Here is a 14,694-nt window from a genome sequence, read left to right as displayed (position 1 = left end):
GTTGGGCCAGTTTGCATCATAAAAGCTTAAGTTCATAGGATGCGAGTCTCAACCTTGTTAAATTTCCAATAGGCCAACATGTCTACAAAGGATTGGGCCCATTTGCATCATAAAAGCTTAAACTGATAGGATGCGAGTCTCAATCCTCTTATAAGCCCACAGTGGCATGTAGAGTGATGCGTAGTATGAGCGTGTAGATGCGAAGTGTTGCATAATCAATACAATGACATGTGATATGGGTCTAATTTTGATACAATGTTAAACATCCAACGAGTTTACAAGAGGTTGGGCCCATATGTATCATAAGCTCAAGCTGATAGGATGCAGAGCTGAATCCTCTTATGAACCAAATATTATCTCTGTAATGTGGGATCTAAGGATGCTTGATAAAATTACTTTGATCTCACGTAGAATACTTAATATTTACATAATTTACTTGAGTTATAAATAATTTACTTGAAACTTTTTAACTAAATACTTATATGTACTATACATAATACATTTTTTTTCCAGTTACATGTATACATGTATTTTAGATGTACGTATCAGAGAACTTTCAATTATTCCAATTATCATTGCACGGCATATTACTTTTTACTTCTTCATTTTACTTTTTTTTCCCTATAAATTTGGCTAGAGGGAATTTGCATGCTACTTGTAGTTCATTATAAAGGGTGTTACTATAAAAAGAGTTGTAGCGCAGTGTGCACGTTTACGTATGATAACAAAAAAGTCCATATTCGATACATAGCGGAACTACTAATACCCCTTTATTAGTTATGAAAAAAAAGAGTGTTACTATATCTTCCCAATAATAATCTAAAAATTTTCCTAATTCAAAATCTCACTAATGTTAATTGATATGAGTTGTAATTACACAATATCCAAGCGATACTCAATAAATGTGAATTACACAATTGATTTGCCTAAAAATCCTACTAATTCAAAATCTCACTTGCATCTATTGAATAACCATTGGATATTGTGTAATTATAACTCATATCATTGTAAATGTGATTTTGAATCAGGCGAATTTTTAAATTGATTATTATGATGATATAGTAACTTTCTAAATTTATAATAGTTTTGTCAGCAATTTATATATGTAAATCTTTTTATTTTGTCAAACAAGATCGGTGCCTGCAAAACGCATGGTTTTATCACATTATTGTATCCCTCTATTTAATATTCTCTAGTTCATAATTAATCGCTTGACACTTTCACAATTAAAAATTTAGTAAGAAATTGATATAAATTGTTAAAAATATTATATTATTCTTTTGAAAATTCTTGCATATCGTTGAATTTGAAAATTACGGAGGAAGGTATCAGAATATTGGATAGTTTAAGCAAAACAAGCCACATCGAAAGAAGGGTGAAAAGCATCACCATGGTAAGCTCCCCATATAAGAGTAGTTGGTCAACTGACGCTGCTGGTTCAAATTCCAACCAACCACAAGAATCTCCACCGAAAATCGGAAACAAAGGATCCTTTAATCCATTTAACTCTATCGGACTTAGACATGATCTAACATAGGCTACAATGTAGGAGTTAGGCCCAGATCGGCCCCAGGGTAAGTCAAATAATACGGTTTCCAAGCCCGAAGCTCGACCCCACCTTGAGAGGCTCGACGAGCCTCCCGCAACCCGGGAGGCCCGATGAACCTTCCAAGGCCCAGAAGGCTCGCCAAGGCCCCCCCAAGATCCGAGGGGCACACAAGCCCCTAGCCTTAATCTCGGTATATGGTCACCCCACTTTGAGAAGGATGGGCCTAGCCCAGCCCCATTCAATGGGCCTCAGGCTTAGACGGTGATTTGACAATTCTTTGGGGAACATGTACATCCCTTCGCGTTCTCACATGAATAAAAGACCCGTGACACATATTGGGCAAGTTCATTTTTCTAATATAGTGGTTTTGGGTCTTCCGCAAAGAAAAACAAAAAAATACAAAAAACAAAAATCCACCCCTTCTCACATTTCTCTCCATTGTGCAACAATTTTTGGTGAATATGTATAGGAAAAGAATGGTTTCATCAGGGCGACATTCTTTGTAGATAAAAAACCAACGCATGCCCAAATCAGTAGATTGAACCATTCTGCTGAGTTTCTAGTCTATTACTATTTCTTTGGTTCGGCTATTTAGATTCTGATGGTGATCCTTTTTATTTTCCTTTAATTTTTCAGGTGATATGTTCGCTTTGTTGTGGCACTGAACAAGAGGTAAGAACAAAAGTTTTTTTTTTTTCCTTTTTTACTACGATTGCATATATTTTGGGTCTGCAAAATGGTCATAATATGAAAAACGAAGCAGCAAGTATAATGGGAATGGGATGGTTGAAAATGATCTTTCTTCTTTTCTATTTATATCATCAACTCTTTGCTTAAAAATTTCGGCTAATTTTTTTTTCTCTTGCTTGAAGATGAGGATGAAATAATGTTATGAATCTTGGAAATGTGAAGTCTCTTTAAAAAGAAAATGATCGGAATGGTGGTTGTTGACTTAAAATGGCCATAGGTTATTATTTTAGAGTGGGCCAAATGTCAAGTCTCTCTCTCTCTTCCCTCCACACCCCCCCTCCCCCCCGGGTTAATGGTGGTTGTTTCTTGGATTAATCACCTCATTGACTTTCATGCAGTATCCACCTTTGAGAATTGCAGATGATTTAGAAGCCTCCCAAATATGAAACTTGGAATGGTTGAGGATGACTACATTGTAAAGACAAATCAGTTTCACATATTTAGGATTAGACTGCTGTGACCAACATGGCATGGCTTTCACACTTTAGTTGAATTTATTTTAAAAACCCACGTTTGTAAATTGTCTGAATTTCTATTTCATGTTCTGTGCAAATTGATTGTACTGATCCTGTCCTTTCCGAAGGCTTAAACTTTGAGCACTTCCCATCAATCTCTTTGCCCCGCAGTCGCCTCCTGCAGAGACTAGACCAGTAGAGAGAATAGACTAAGCCATCAGCCACAGAGAGAGCTTTGAGTCCTCAGCAGCCACGGAGATGACAGGGGTTGGGAAGATCAGGAAGTACTCCAATGTCCTCGATAATGCTTTTGACAAGGACAAATAAGAGGTTCCTCCCTCCCTACCCCAGAAACTCTCCCTCTACAAGAACTCATTTTCTGAATTAGATAATCGTATTCTCTTGGATTGCACATAAGATATAGTTCTTAGCGGTCTCTTAAATAGATCTTGCCTGATGGATATAATCTTTATTGACGTTTGATGCTGTGCCACAGTAGCATCTGTACTGGCTGCATTTTATCATTTTCGTTTGGATGACCGGGGTTCAAAGAGGAACACAAAGAACTGCTAGCTGAATTGTCTTGGTTGCTGAGTTTATTCATTTTATTCATGGTTTATACCATCTTACAGAGTTGCATTAAATTTAGCTGATTGAAAAATCCCAAAATCATGAATTTTCTTAGACGATTAAGGTGGTGTTTGGTTTCATAGTAGGATTTTAGAATTGTGATTTTGATTTTGATTTTAAGTGGTATAAATGGGGCCCACCCTTTGACTTTGTAAGAGTTATGTTGTTTTGTTGTGGGAAAAAGTAATATAAATGGGACCCACTCTTTGACTTTGTATGAGTTATTTTGTTTTGTAGTTGGTAGAATTAAGTTAGAATTGTGATTCTAAAATACAACTCTGAAACCAAACAGAGCCTAACTCTCCTGTCTTTACATAATGATGATCAATGCTCATTGGATTGGTTCTATGTTTTTCTTCTTATAGATTTTAGGGCCCCGTTTGAATTGTTAGACCGATTTTAGAATCATGATTTTGATTTTAACTCAACACACTATACAATAAAAATACGTTTCCCAAGTCAAATTTATAATACTGTCTCATTTGTCTTTTTCCACAATCAAAATTAAAATCAAAATCAAAATCATGATTCTAAAATCACACTAACAATTCAAACGCAGCCTTGATATTGCACTTGTGGCTTGATAGTACTGTCTCATTAATTTATTATTTATCTTAATGAGTCATGTCTAATGTCTCTACAATAAAAAGAGTGGGGGTGAATCACATATTCTCATAATTCCTATCATACTCCTGTCCTTTTGTTTTGTTCATCATGTCCTTCAGGGAACTATGTAACGCACGTACTGCTTCTTTGGTTCTGTCGCTGTCACCTGCGCCCGCCGCCAGCCACGATGCTGAGCCCTCGTTGTTGTCCTTACTTCCTGCAGATAACTCCAGCGAAACCTCCCATCCACTTCTTACTCTTGCAGCATCTACCACCCTCCCCTGCCCCTTGACCCTCCGCTTTCGAACAGGTCCATATACGTTGCTGCTCCGTGCCTTTTCACTATCACAGGTACATTCTGCTCTCTGACGTTGCCCTTTTATAGCACATCCCCTCACATGGAACTCTCATCCTTCACTATAATCTTGTACATTTCGCCCCCCTGCTCTGCCATGCTGCCCGGGAAAATACCTATGTGCAATTTTTCTCGCTTTCATTAGCCCTTTTTTGCTTTCTACGGACCTTTTTTTTTTTTGGGTACCGTTAGGAGGGACACTTGGGTCATGATTGGAAGGAATGACACCGTTGGGAGGAGAAGGGTAGATTTTGCAGTTAAAGAATCATTTTCTCAGGTGTGCTGATTGTATTATTCAGTTCCACAAAGAGGTTTCAAGTTATAGCAGAAAGAACCAATTCGATGAGACGTTCAGAAGGAGATCAACCAACATATGGTTTACATTGTAGAGGTTGGTTTGGTAATTTCCATGTCTCGAAATAACGTGCCAATTTTCATTTTATGTATGAATCGTTTCAAGTTTTAGCAAGTTAGCTTCATTTGAACAGAGCATCAAATGGTTAGAACAGATGCCTTCATCTGTCCTGTCCAATGAGACATAGATGTTAACATTTATCGTCTTTCTACGAATGATATCCCTTCTAGGGTGTTAGTGATATTTGTATTACTTGATATTGGTAAATCTCCTAATATTGTGCGTTATTACGGCGTAACGTGAATTCATAGGGTCCCTATAAACTTTCTATCATTTGTGAAACATTGCATTGATATCCTGAATATTGTCTCACAACTTCCATCTGTTCTTGTAGTGATTTGTCTGGTGCTGCCATGGTGGACTATGGACATCTCAATTGACTCACTCTGTCATGTAGTGTAGCTTCATCATCACGTGGTAGGTGTGAAATTTACATTTCTAACTATAATGAGAATGGGAGAAGAATGATCTATTCTGCAATTCTTTCTCAAAAATGCTGTCGGTCCTCTGTTCCGCACTCATGGATGCTTGTGAAATGTTTGCTCCTATCAACTGTAAGCTTCATTGTATCTTTTGGATCTCTCTGGTGGGCACATTTACTTAGCTTTGTACTGCAGACAAGAGTTTTGGTTGTTTACACCTTAACAAGGGGCATATGGATGAGTTAAATGTGATGCTTTTGATCCAAATAATTCAAGGCCTTGTGCTGGCTGTGATTAGATAATTAAGCTTTATGGACGAGTTACATTATGGATGTTTTGTGATTTTTATGAGAATCTAATACCCCTTGTCCCGACAGTTTCTTCCTCCAGAGATACGATATAAAACTAATTCAGCCTGGAAACCAATTCTAATGAATTACCAAATTTGTTGAAAGTAAGTTGTAGAGTATGACAAATTTTCGTAACATTCAAAATAGAAGGTTACAGTGAGATGCTAAGAAGATTGTTGCTAGAATAGCACACTTCAGTTGGTTGGTTGTGGTCAGATTGAAACTTCAAAGCCGAGGATTCACGGAAGAGATCAGTGAACTGCTGCTCTTCCTTTTTATTTTATGTTCTGTTGCTATTTTATTTTTGAATTATTACTCCTTTGCATAGTCATGATCCGAATTCAAAATAGTTAAATTTCTCATGAAAGAGAATACATCATCCATATTGATATTGGACCAATTAAAGTTACTAGCTAGGGCAATAATATGATTTTTACACACACACACATGTATATCTTATTAGTAATATCTTTTACATATTTGAGTATCAAACATGAAATCTCTTGATTATTAGGTGAGAGCATGGGTCACTGCGCTATACCATTTTTGATCATATGTTATAATTAGTGAAAGTTATTAATTATTCTACCCTATCTATTATGACGGAGTCAAGATTATACACACACATATATATATATATAAACAACAGTTTATCAAATTAATTGCTTCTGGTGGTAATATTTTGGAAATTTTATATATAGTCAATTAATTATATTTTTAGTGATTCAATACTTTGGGATTTGTGGATTCTTTATAATACATTTATTTCGTTTCTTATTATAATTATTATATTCATATATCCATTGAATGATTAATTTCAAGTTTCAAACAATAATCTTTAATCAAGTTCCAACTAGTTTTGATCACAAATTATTTTGTAAGTAACATTGTCTGTATTTTAAGGCTGCGGAAGTGCTAGAGAAGAGGGTGCTAGCAAGGGGGAGAGTGGCGATTTTGATAATTAGAGGTAGAAGGGGGCGTTTTTGGTATTTGGAACCCCTTCTTATTTTGGACCCTGTGATCGGAATCATAAAGTTTGCACCCAGAACAGGGGCCTGATCGGAGTTGTAACTCTGACTGCTGGGTGTGTTTGGATTTTAAATTTTTTTTAATTCAATTCAATTCAACTGCACTTATCTCCAATTCAACAACACAATTATTACTTAATCATTACTTTATCTCAACTATTCATTACTTTTTTACACTTTTTTCTCATAATTCCACAACACAATCATTACTTAATTATCATTTTATCTCAACTATTAATTACTTTTTCACACTTTTTTTCATAATTCAACAATACAATCATTACAAACTAATTAAAATAAAAAATCAACTCAATTCAACTCTAAATGCAAATAACATCCTAGCCAGGAACCGAATTAGGGTTCCGTCCAACCAAATGGGTCGATCTTTTTTTTGTTTTGTTTTGTTTTTTGTTTTTGCATAGAATCAAAATCAGCTGGGAGAATTATGTAAGCCCAAATATCAAATCTCTCTTAGACTTCATTTGAGAGCACAACAACGGTTGTATAACTGTTAATCTTTTCTTTTACTAATTTTTCAATATAAGTAGTGTTCAGTGAATTACTTCAACGTCGCAGTTTAGTTTATTTTAGTTAGTGGAAATGTGATTTTTTTCCATCGGATTAGTAGGTGCTTAGGAAAACTATTTCTAATTATTTTTTAATGCAAACATTAATTTTAATTTAAATAGTTTCAAATTATTACCTTTCAAATACTTTAACTTGCTTTGAAATCAACAACTCTTTTTCAGCAATTATACATCATCAACAACATTCTCAAATCAAGCCTTAATTGAATCAGTGGCCAGGTGGTATACAATATCTCCAATCAATCCACTTTACTGTCAGAAATAACATCGTCGGAGCAATGTGCAAGTAAAACACATATCTCTTACAAATATATATGTAGAACTACACTCATATTTGTGAAACTTACAGCTACTGGTTGAAATGAGATTTCAAAGGAGCTACTGAATATCTCCCTTTGAATGTCCAGCAATCGTACGCTAGATAGCGCCTTTTGATCCTGTACTGTTTTTGTTGGTGAATATTGATGTCCTCATATCTTGAGGCAATCAACCAGAACTTAGGGTCAGGACAGTTCTCACGAGATTTGATGTCTCGAGTCGGGCAACCGCCAACATTGAATCCTGTAGGAGCCTCCCTTGTGCTACCCAACGATCTACCATATGATCCCCATAAGGTGCATGGATTGTGAGGGATGTCTCCCTCCTATAATTATTCCATTGACATTCTTGAATACCCAAATGAGAATATCATCCATGAAAACCTTATAATCCTTACACTACGTGCCATTGGTTCTAGATAATAGCATATACGAGTGAATTCTACTCTAGCGGGGTCGAACAACAAAGCTATCTTTTGCTCCCTATTACCGACCCCATTCACGAATACTTTCGTTTGCAGCAATATTGGAATGGTGTCATTCCCATAAAACTTGAAATCCATCTCATTGTGACGGGGTTGGATTATTGTCTGTGTTAAACATTAACTATAATCATCAAAATTAGGAGGAGAAATAAGCAATTATAATCATCAAAATGAGAAATAAGCAAATAAGATAACTATAATTTCCGTTTTCTTTTTTCAATAATAGCGCATTAAGTAAAAAGTAGGGGGCCTTAAATTTAACTGAAAATATTTGATTGACAATTGACTTTGAATTTGAAAAAAATCAAAGTGGGGAAATAAAAATTTCACCTTGCACAGAGAGATGAGAGGTTAATGAAGGCAAAGGAAAGGGTGTCATAGTAGTTACTTGTCGGCCCCTCTTTATAATTTGCAAGTTATGAAAGCTAATGGATGCTGATTAAGCCAATTAATAATTCTATATAATTTTTATGGATATAATTATGCTCTTCGCATTATGCGTCGGATGAATTATATGTCATCAGTAATGTTAAATATATCTTCATAAGAAGCTCACAAATGGAAGTAATTGGAAATATAGGGTATTGTTCCAAATTCGTTATGCCTACCCAAATTATTATGAGGGAAAAAAAACCAAATGCTATACTAATTATTTAGCCATTCCTGTACCTAAATATGTAATTATATGTATATGCATACATACTTAAACCGTATGGATATAAGAACGTGTAAATACAAAAAACAATATCACTCCTCCTGCTCGAGATGATTCCCTAATTGCATTTTCATGTTTTGAGTAATTATGGTGTTAGGTTCCTAGAGATAACGGATACGTAAATATATCCCCCAATTAATCTTTCTATGGATTGACAGTAATCATAGATTACATGCACTCTCTCTAGAGGGAGAAAGTCTTATATGTAACGGTTGTACCATGTGGCAATGCCATAAGTTAATATTTCGATTTTTAGTATATAAACAAAAAAAATTATTATTAACAAAAATAATTCATTGTAGAAAAAAATAATATTTTTTGTGTCTTGTGGTATAATCCCATGTGATACTACCATTGCACACGAGAACTTCTCGTCTACAGATGGCACTAGATATCTTATGATATTCGAATAATAATAATAGATTACATTTTTTTTTTCTAGTTTTCCTATAAAGACATAACTTTCAGCGTTCAACCGCCAGTACATCTGTCCTTTGCACTAGAACTAGAACTCAGGGGGGGAGTAGACTTCAGATGACTCGCGACCTTGGATTGCAAAGTCTTCGTAGGTTGCGATGAGGGGAGCCTCTCTCCAGTTCGTCGGCCGGCCACCAGACAACCACATTGCTTTCCACATGGTCGCCATGACCGCATTGGCTGGAAAAGGCATGATACTTCTGGCACGTTTCGGTAGGTCTTGACGGGCATATTATTTACGGATAACCTACACAAACATAAAAAGGGAGAAAATAATACCAAAGTTAATATATTTATCTTATCTTATTATCTAATTATTTAAGCGAAAGTTAGATTTTATAGCTACCATCTTATTCATAGGATATGATTGACAAGTCAAAAATATCATTTATTCTTAGTTTAAATATTAATACAATTTAAAATAAAAGAGAGAAATTGTTGAACAATTATGTCAATTTAATTTATTCTTCCCTATCTCTTTCCTCTCACATGTCCACCTCTCCTTATTTTGCTTTCTCCTCTCAAACTTCACATTCTACATTTTTTAAATTTAATTTTAAGTCTACCGAGAGATTCCAGATTTGATACCCAGTGGATTATCCGTGCATCTTCATTAGCTATTAAGATTTCTATTTTACTATACTAGACCAACAAGCCTCTCCTGTAATAAAAAAATAAATGAGGATATTTGTCATTAGAAATTAGACAACAAAAGACTCAACTAAAAATTATAGGGAAAGATAATGGATGATTTGCTTTTATAGAGTCAACCACATCAATAAAAAAGAGAGAGAGAGAGAGAGAGCGAGAAGAGTGTAAAGCATCGTAATAATAAGAGTTAATCACATAAAAAAAAACACGATTTTTGCATTTTTTTCATAAATATAATTCGATATTCAAAAAATAGTACAGAAATGTACGATATTTGCACTATTTCCTAAATATTGTATTACCTTTGAAAAGTAGCAAAGAAATGCACGATATTTGCTCTTTTTCCTAGATATAGCATGACCTTTGAAAAATAACATAGAAAGACATGACGTTCAGGCTTAGTTACGATTCTAGCACGAAATCAATTATTTCGTAAAATGTAACAATAATGGCTAGCATGGAGCAAACGATAGCCGTTACCGTTTGACGGAATAATTGACGTCGTACTAGATGCGATATAAACCTAATGGTCATGCCTTTCTGTGCTATTTCTCTAAGGTCGTGCTATATGTAAGAGAAAGTGCAAAAGTCATGCATTTTTGTACTATTTTTAAAAAATATGCTATATTTTAGAAAGAAAGCAAATGTTGGACTTTCATGTGATATTTTCTAAAGGTCTTACTATATTTAAGAAAAAGCGTAAAAATCATATTTTTTAGTGGATTAACCCTAAAAATAAACTCCTATGCAAGAGTAGCTAGTCAACCAACGCTTTTCTTCAGATTCTAGTTACATGTGAAAAACCCTAGTGAAAATCACAAATAAAGAATCCTTTAATCCTTTAAGTTCCACCAGCCTCAGACGTCTAACCTAGATTGTGAAACCAAAAAATCACAAAAGGGACTTTTTTCGACCATTTTTTGCTGACCCATCAAAATGCGTCGCCAAAAGTCCTATGGAATGGATTTGAGGCGACACAAAAAATTGGGTTGCCCACAATAGAACTTTCACCGACCCTCTTTGATGGGTCAGCAAACAATGGTTGTCGTAGGATAGTCTATGTCGACCCACATGAAAAGGGTCGTCCTAGGTATAATTTTTTGCGACCCAATAATTAAGGGCGGCAGAAGTTAGTTGCCGCTGGTGCAGTCTATTCCGATAAAAAAAAATGGTCATGTCAAGCAAGACTTTACCTGACCCAAATTTTTGGGTCGGGCAAGCAAAGTCTATGATGACTCATAATTGGTCGACCTAGACATCTCAAAGCCAACCTATCATTTTGGGTCGCTTTTAGATTGGACTTTAGGTGCCAAAAAGAAAATTTCAAATTTTCAAAATTTAGAATTTGAGAATTTTAATTTGAAAGTAATATAGTGTGCTGTTCTCTACGTCTTTCACCCTTTCAAATCCCACTTCACTTTCTTCCCACTTCACTTCGAATTTCTCTCTCATTCTTTCTTCCAACTTTGAAATCCTCTCCCTTTGCAGGAGGTACTAGCAAGAAGCAGCAAGTCGCAGCAGACCATCAAGCACATGATCGAGGACGATTGTGCGGATAACGTAATCCCCTCCCAAATGTCTCTAGCAAGATCCTCTCCAAAGTTTTCGAGTACTGCAAGAAGCACGTCGAGTCCGCCGCTGTCGCCGACACTGAGAGCGACAAGACCGCTAAGGATGTGCTCAAGGCTTGTCAACTGGGTTGGAGCTCTTCGTTCTCTCTCTCTCTCTATATCGCCAGAGCTTCACAAGTTCACGACTCTACTACCGGTATCTCTCTCTCTCTCTCTCTCTCTCTCTCTCTCTCTCTCTCTCTCTCTCTCTCTCTCTCTCTCTCTCTCTCTCTCTCTCTCTCTCTCTCTCTCTCTCTCTCTCTCTCTCTCTCTCTCTCTCTCTCTCGATTGAGTCCTATGCCAAATCTATGTTGACGTTGGATTCTTCTTCAAAGTCAGAATCTTCCATTTGGGTCTAATCTAATGGGAGCTATTGCTATGTGACCCGAGCGGATGTACATGTGCTCGATGAAGCATGCCATTTGTTTGATGATATGTCGCAAGCAAACTTGTTATGCCAATGCCATTGGATTTTTACTTCAAACTGCTTATACATTTATTTCACTGTATGGGGAATGAGGATATGCTTCCATATGTTTTTGACTCTGAATGTTTATTCTTTAATGTTTGGTGATGTAACGATAATATGTTCTCTCGTAGTGTCTTGTGATATAATGATGTAATGATAGTTTTTACTGTTTGGATATTTTTGGTTTGCCCGACTTTTGATGTACCATGTGAAAATGATTTGCAGTGTGATGACCCACCAAGCAAGGAAGATCATCCATCTGATAGTGGTGAGCAAGCCCCCTAATGTTCTCAGATTATTCAATCACAACAATGTTAACAAATACTCGATTCAAAATCTGTTACCTATTGTAGGGAAGAGGAGTTGTGAAAAGTGTTGATCATGAAACCACAGGTGAAGTGAAGAAAGTGAATGTTGCTCGGATTTGCTAAGAGGCTTAATGGTGGATGCACAATGATGTTATTCGTGCATGAGTACAAAAGAACTTTATTATTGTTGAAATGGATTTTTATTGTATGCGTATACATGGGCCTTATTGGCTCTTGTTAGGATTCGTAAATTATTATGTAATACTACATTGATCATAATCATATAAGAATTGTTAATTTGATTCATGTGTAATTATTTTTGTCCATATTGCAATTTATTATCAGCTTGTTAACATCCGAGTGTTAATTTGCCTAAATTTCCTATCATACATTGATTGGGTAACTTACTGACAGCGCACTCGTGAAATTTGTCCGCGTGAACTGACAGCAGGCTAATAACATGCTATCAGTGGACGAGCTATGTACATATGTAATATGCTTGGGCCGACCCAAAACTTTGGTTGCCCAAACCATGGTTTTGCCGACCCAAATTGGGTCGGCTTAGGCTCTCACTGGCCGACCCAAACTAGGTCGGCCCGAGTCCACTTTAGCCGACCAATACTTCCCGACCCATTTTTTTGGGTTGCCTTTGGTCGGGTCTATGGCGACCTTTTTTTAAATGGGTCGCAGGCTTATCTCAACTGTACTTTAGGTAACCCTTTTAGCTGGGTCGGGAGATGGTTCGGGAGACCTAGGGTGACCACCCAAACGAGTCGCCCTAGGTCTTTTTTTGTCACCCTAGGTCCCCTCTTTTGTAGTGTTAGACACAGAATAAAATAGGTCTCAAACTTATGCTTTACTAGGAATTTAGAAAATTACTATCCACTGAAATAATTTACTTTAAATGTATGTTGTAACAATTTTCAAGTGATTGCACCATAAACCTTCTATTTTTATAGAAATAAAAGTTGTTCTAGCCTGATATTATATGCTCATCATTGTATCTACCTCTTATCTTCTATTGCCAGGAAGAATCAATTTGTTCAACTCTGACAAGAGTTTATGGATGAATTAAATTAGAATAAATTGACAAATTGATTCTACAAAAGTGCATGTTACATTAAATCTGACTTCAAGAAATTTTACATCAAATTAAACGTTGAGAGATTAAGTGTACATCAAATCCGACCTCAAGAAAGTTTTTACATCAAATTGAACCTTGAGAGAATAAGTGTACATCAAATCCGACTTCAAGAAATTTTTTATATCAAATTAAACCTTGAGAGATTAAGTGTACATGAAATTAAACCTTGAGATATTAAGTTTACATCAAATTCGACCTCAAGAAATTTTTTACATCAAATTGAACCTTGAGAGATTAAGTGTACATCAAATCCGACCTTTCGTCAGAATGCCGTCCAAAAATGGATGGAAAAATCTGATCTGGCATTCAACAGCTGATGTGGCATTGTTTGATTGTTTTCTTTCATTTTTTTTAATTATTCCCCATTTGTCTAGCTTAAAAAAAGTATTCCCTATAGTGTCTTCACTTTTCAGTCAGAGGTGGGAAAAACTTCATTCTCCCGGCGCTTCCTCCTCAATCGTTGGTGTTCTCGGCGTAGACTCGTCAATCGTTGTCGTCATAATCTCTTTGTCACCCTCTCTTTCCTTGTTTCTAGCTCTCTACATCGAGAGCACCAGCAATTGAGGAGGACGCGCCGAGAGGAGGAAGTTTTTCCCGCCTCCGACTGAAAAGTGAGGGAATTATAAGAAATACCTTTTTAAGCCAGATAGAAATGGAGAATAAAAAAAAAGAAAAAGACAATCAAACAATGTAACATCAGTTGTTGAATGCTATATCAGATTTTTCCATCCATTTTTGGATGGCATTCTAACGGAAGGTCAGATTTGATGTATACTTAATTTCTCAAGATTCAATTTGATGTAAAAAATTTCTTGAGGTCGGATTCGATGTACACTTAATCTCTCAAGGTTCAATTTGATGTAAAAAAATTTTGAGATTAGATTTAATGTAACATGCATTTCTGGATGACTAATTTGTCAATTTACTCATTAAATTATATATCTGATCGAGATTCGAGAACCCACACCAAAACATTCCTCAGGCGGTTTAAAAATAGATTAATTAATAATTATTTAATCTGAAGCCGCTTCTCAACAAAAAGAACTGGACTTACGGCTACCTGATCTTGAGATTAAATTTAACAGGGGTCTATGATCGACTATGTCGTGATTGTCCAGTAGCCCGTTGCTTTGACTTTTAGAATTACCTGAGGCGGTGCACCAGAGTTACGCGCAGAGACCACATATTAGAAAGACAAAATTAAAATGTTCATGAAAAAGAACGAAAGAAAAAAAGCGAACTTACTTTGAAATGAAATCGAGGTGAGGCAGTACAAAGACCTTCTGAACTGAGATGAAGCATCAATTATACCATCATGAAGAACTGATATGAACTGATATGAGGGGACCAAAAAAAAAAAAAAAGAACTGA

General features: G+C 35.9%; 1 protein-coding gene across 1 annotated transcript; it reads left to right on the top strand.

Annotated features, from left to right (window-relative positions):
* Window positions 1–11,224: 11,224 nt before the first annotated feature.
* On the top strand, window positions 11,225–12,458 carry LOC116209413. The gene is made up of 3 exons (XM_031543044.1): window positions 11,225–11,559; window positions 12,097–12,139; window positions 12,225–12,458. Exons 1-3 carry the CDS (start codon window positions 11,326–11,328, stop codon window positions 12,248–12,250), a joined length of 303 nt encoding a protein of 100 aa, XP_031398904.1. The 5' UTR covers window positions 11,225–11,325; the 3' UTR covers window positions 12,251–12,458.
* The last annotated feature ends 2,236 nt before the right edge of the window (window positions 12,459–14,694 follow it).

The sequence above is a fragment of the Punica granatum genome, chromosome 5 (assembly GCF_007655135.1).
Source record: "Punica granatum isolate Tunisia-2019 chromosome 5, ASM765513v2, whole genome shotgun sequence".
NCBI classification, from domain to species: domain Eukaryota; kingdom Viridiplantae; phylum Streptophyta; class Magnoliopsida; order Myrtales; family Lythraceae; genus Punica; species Punica granatum.
This window is presented reverse-complemented; position numbering and strand designations above follow the sequence as displayed.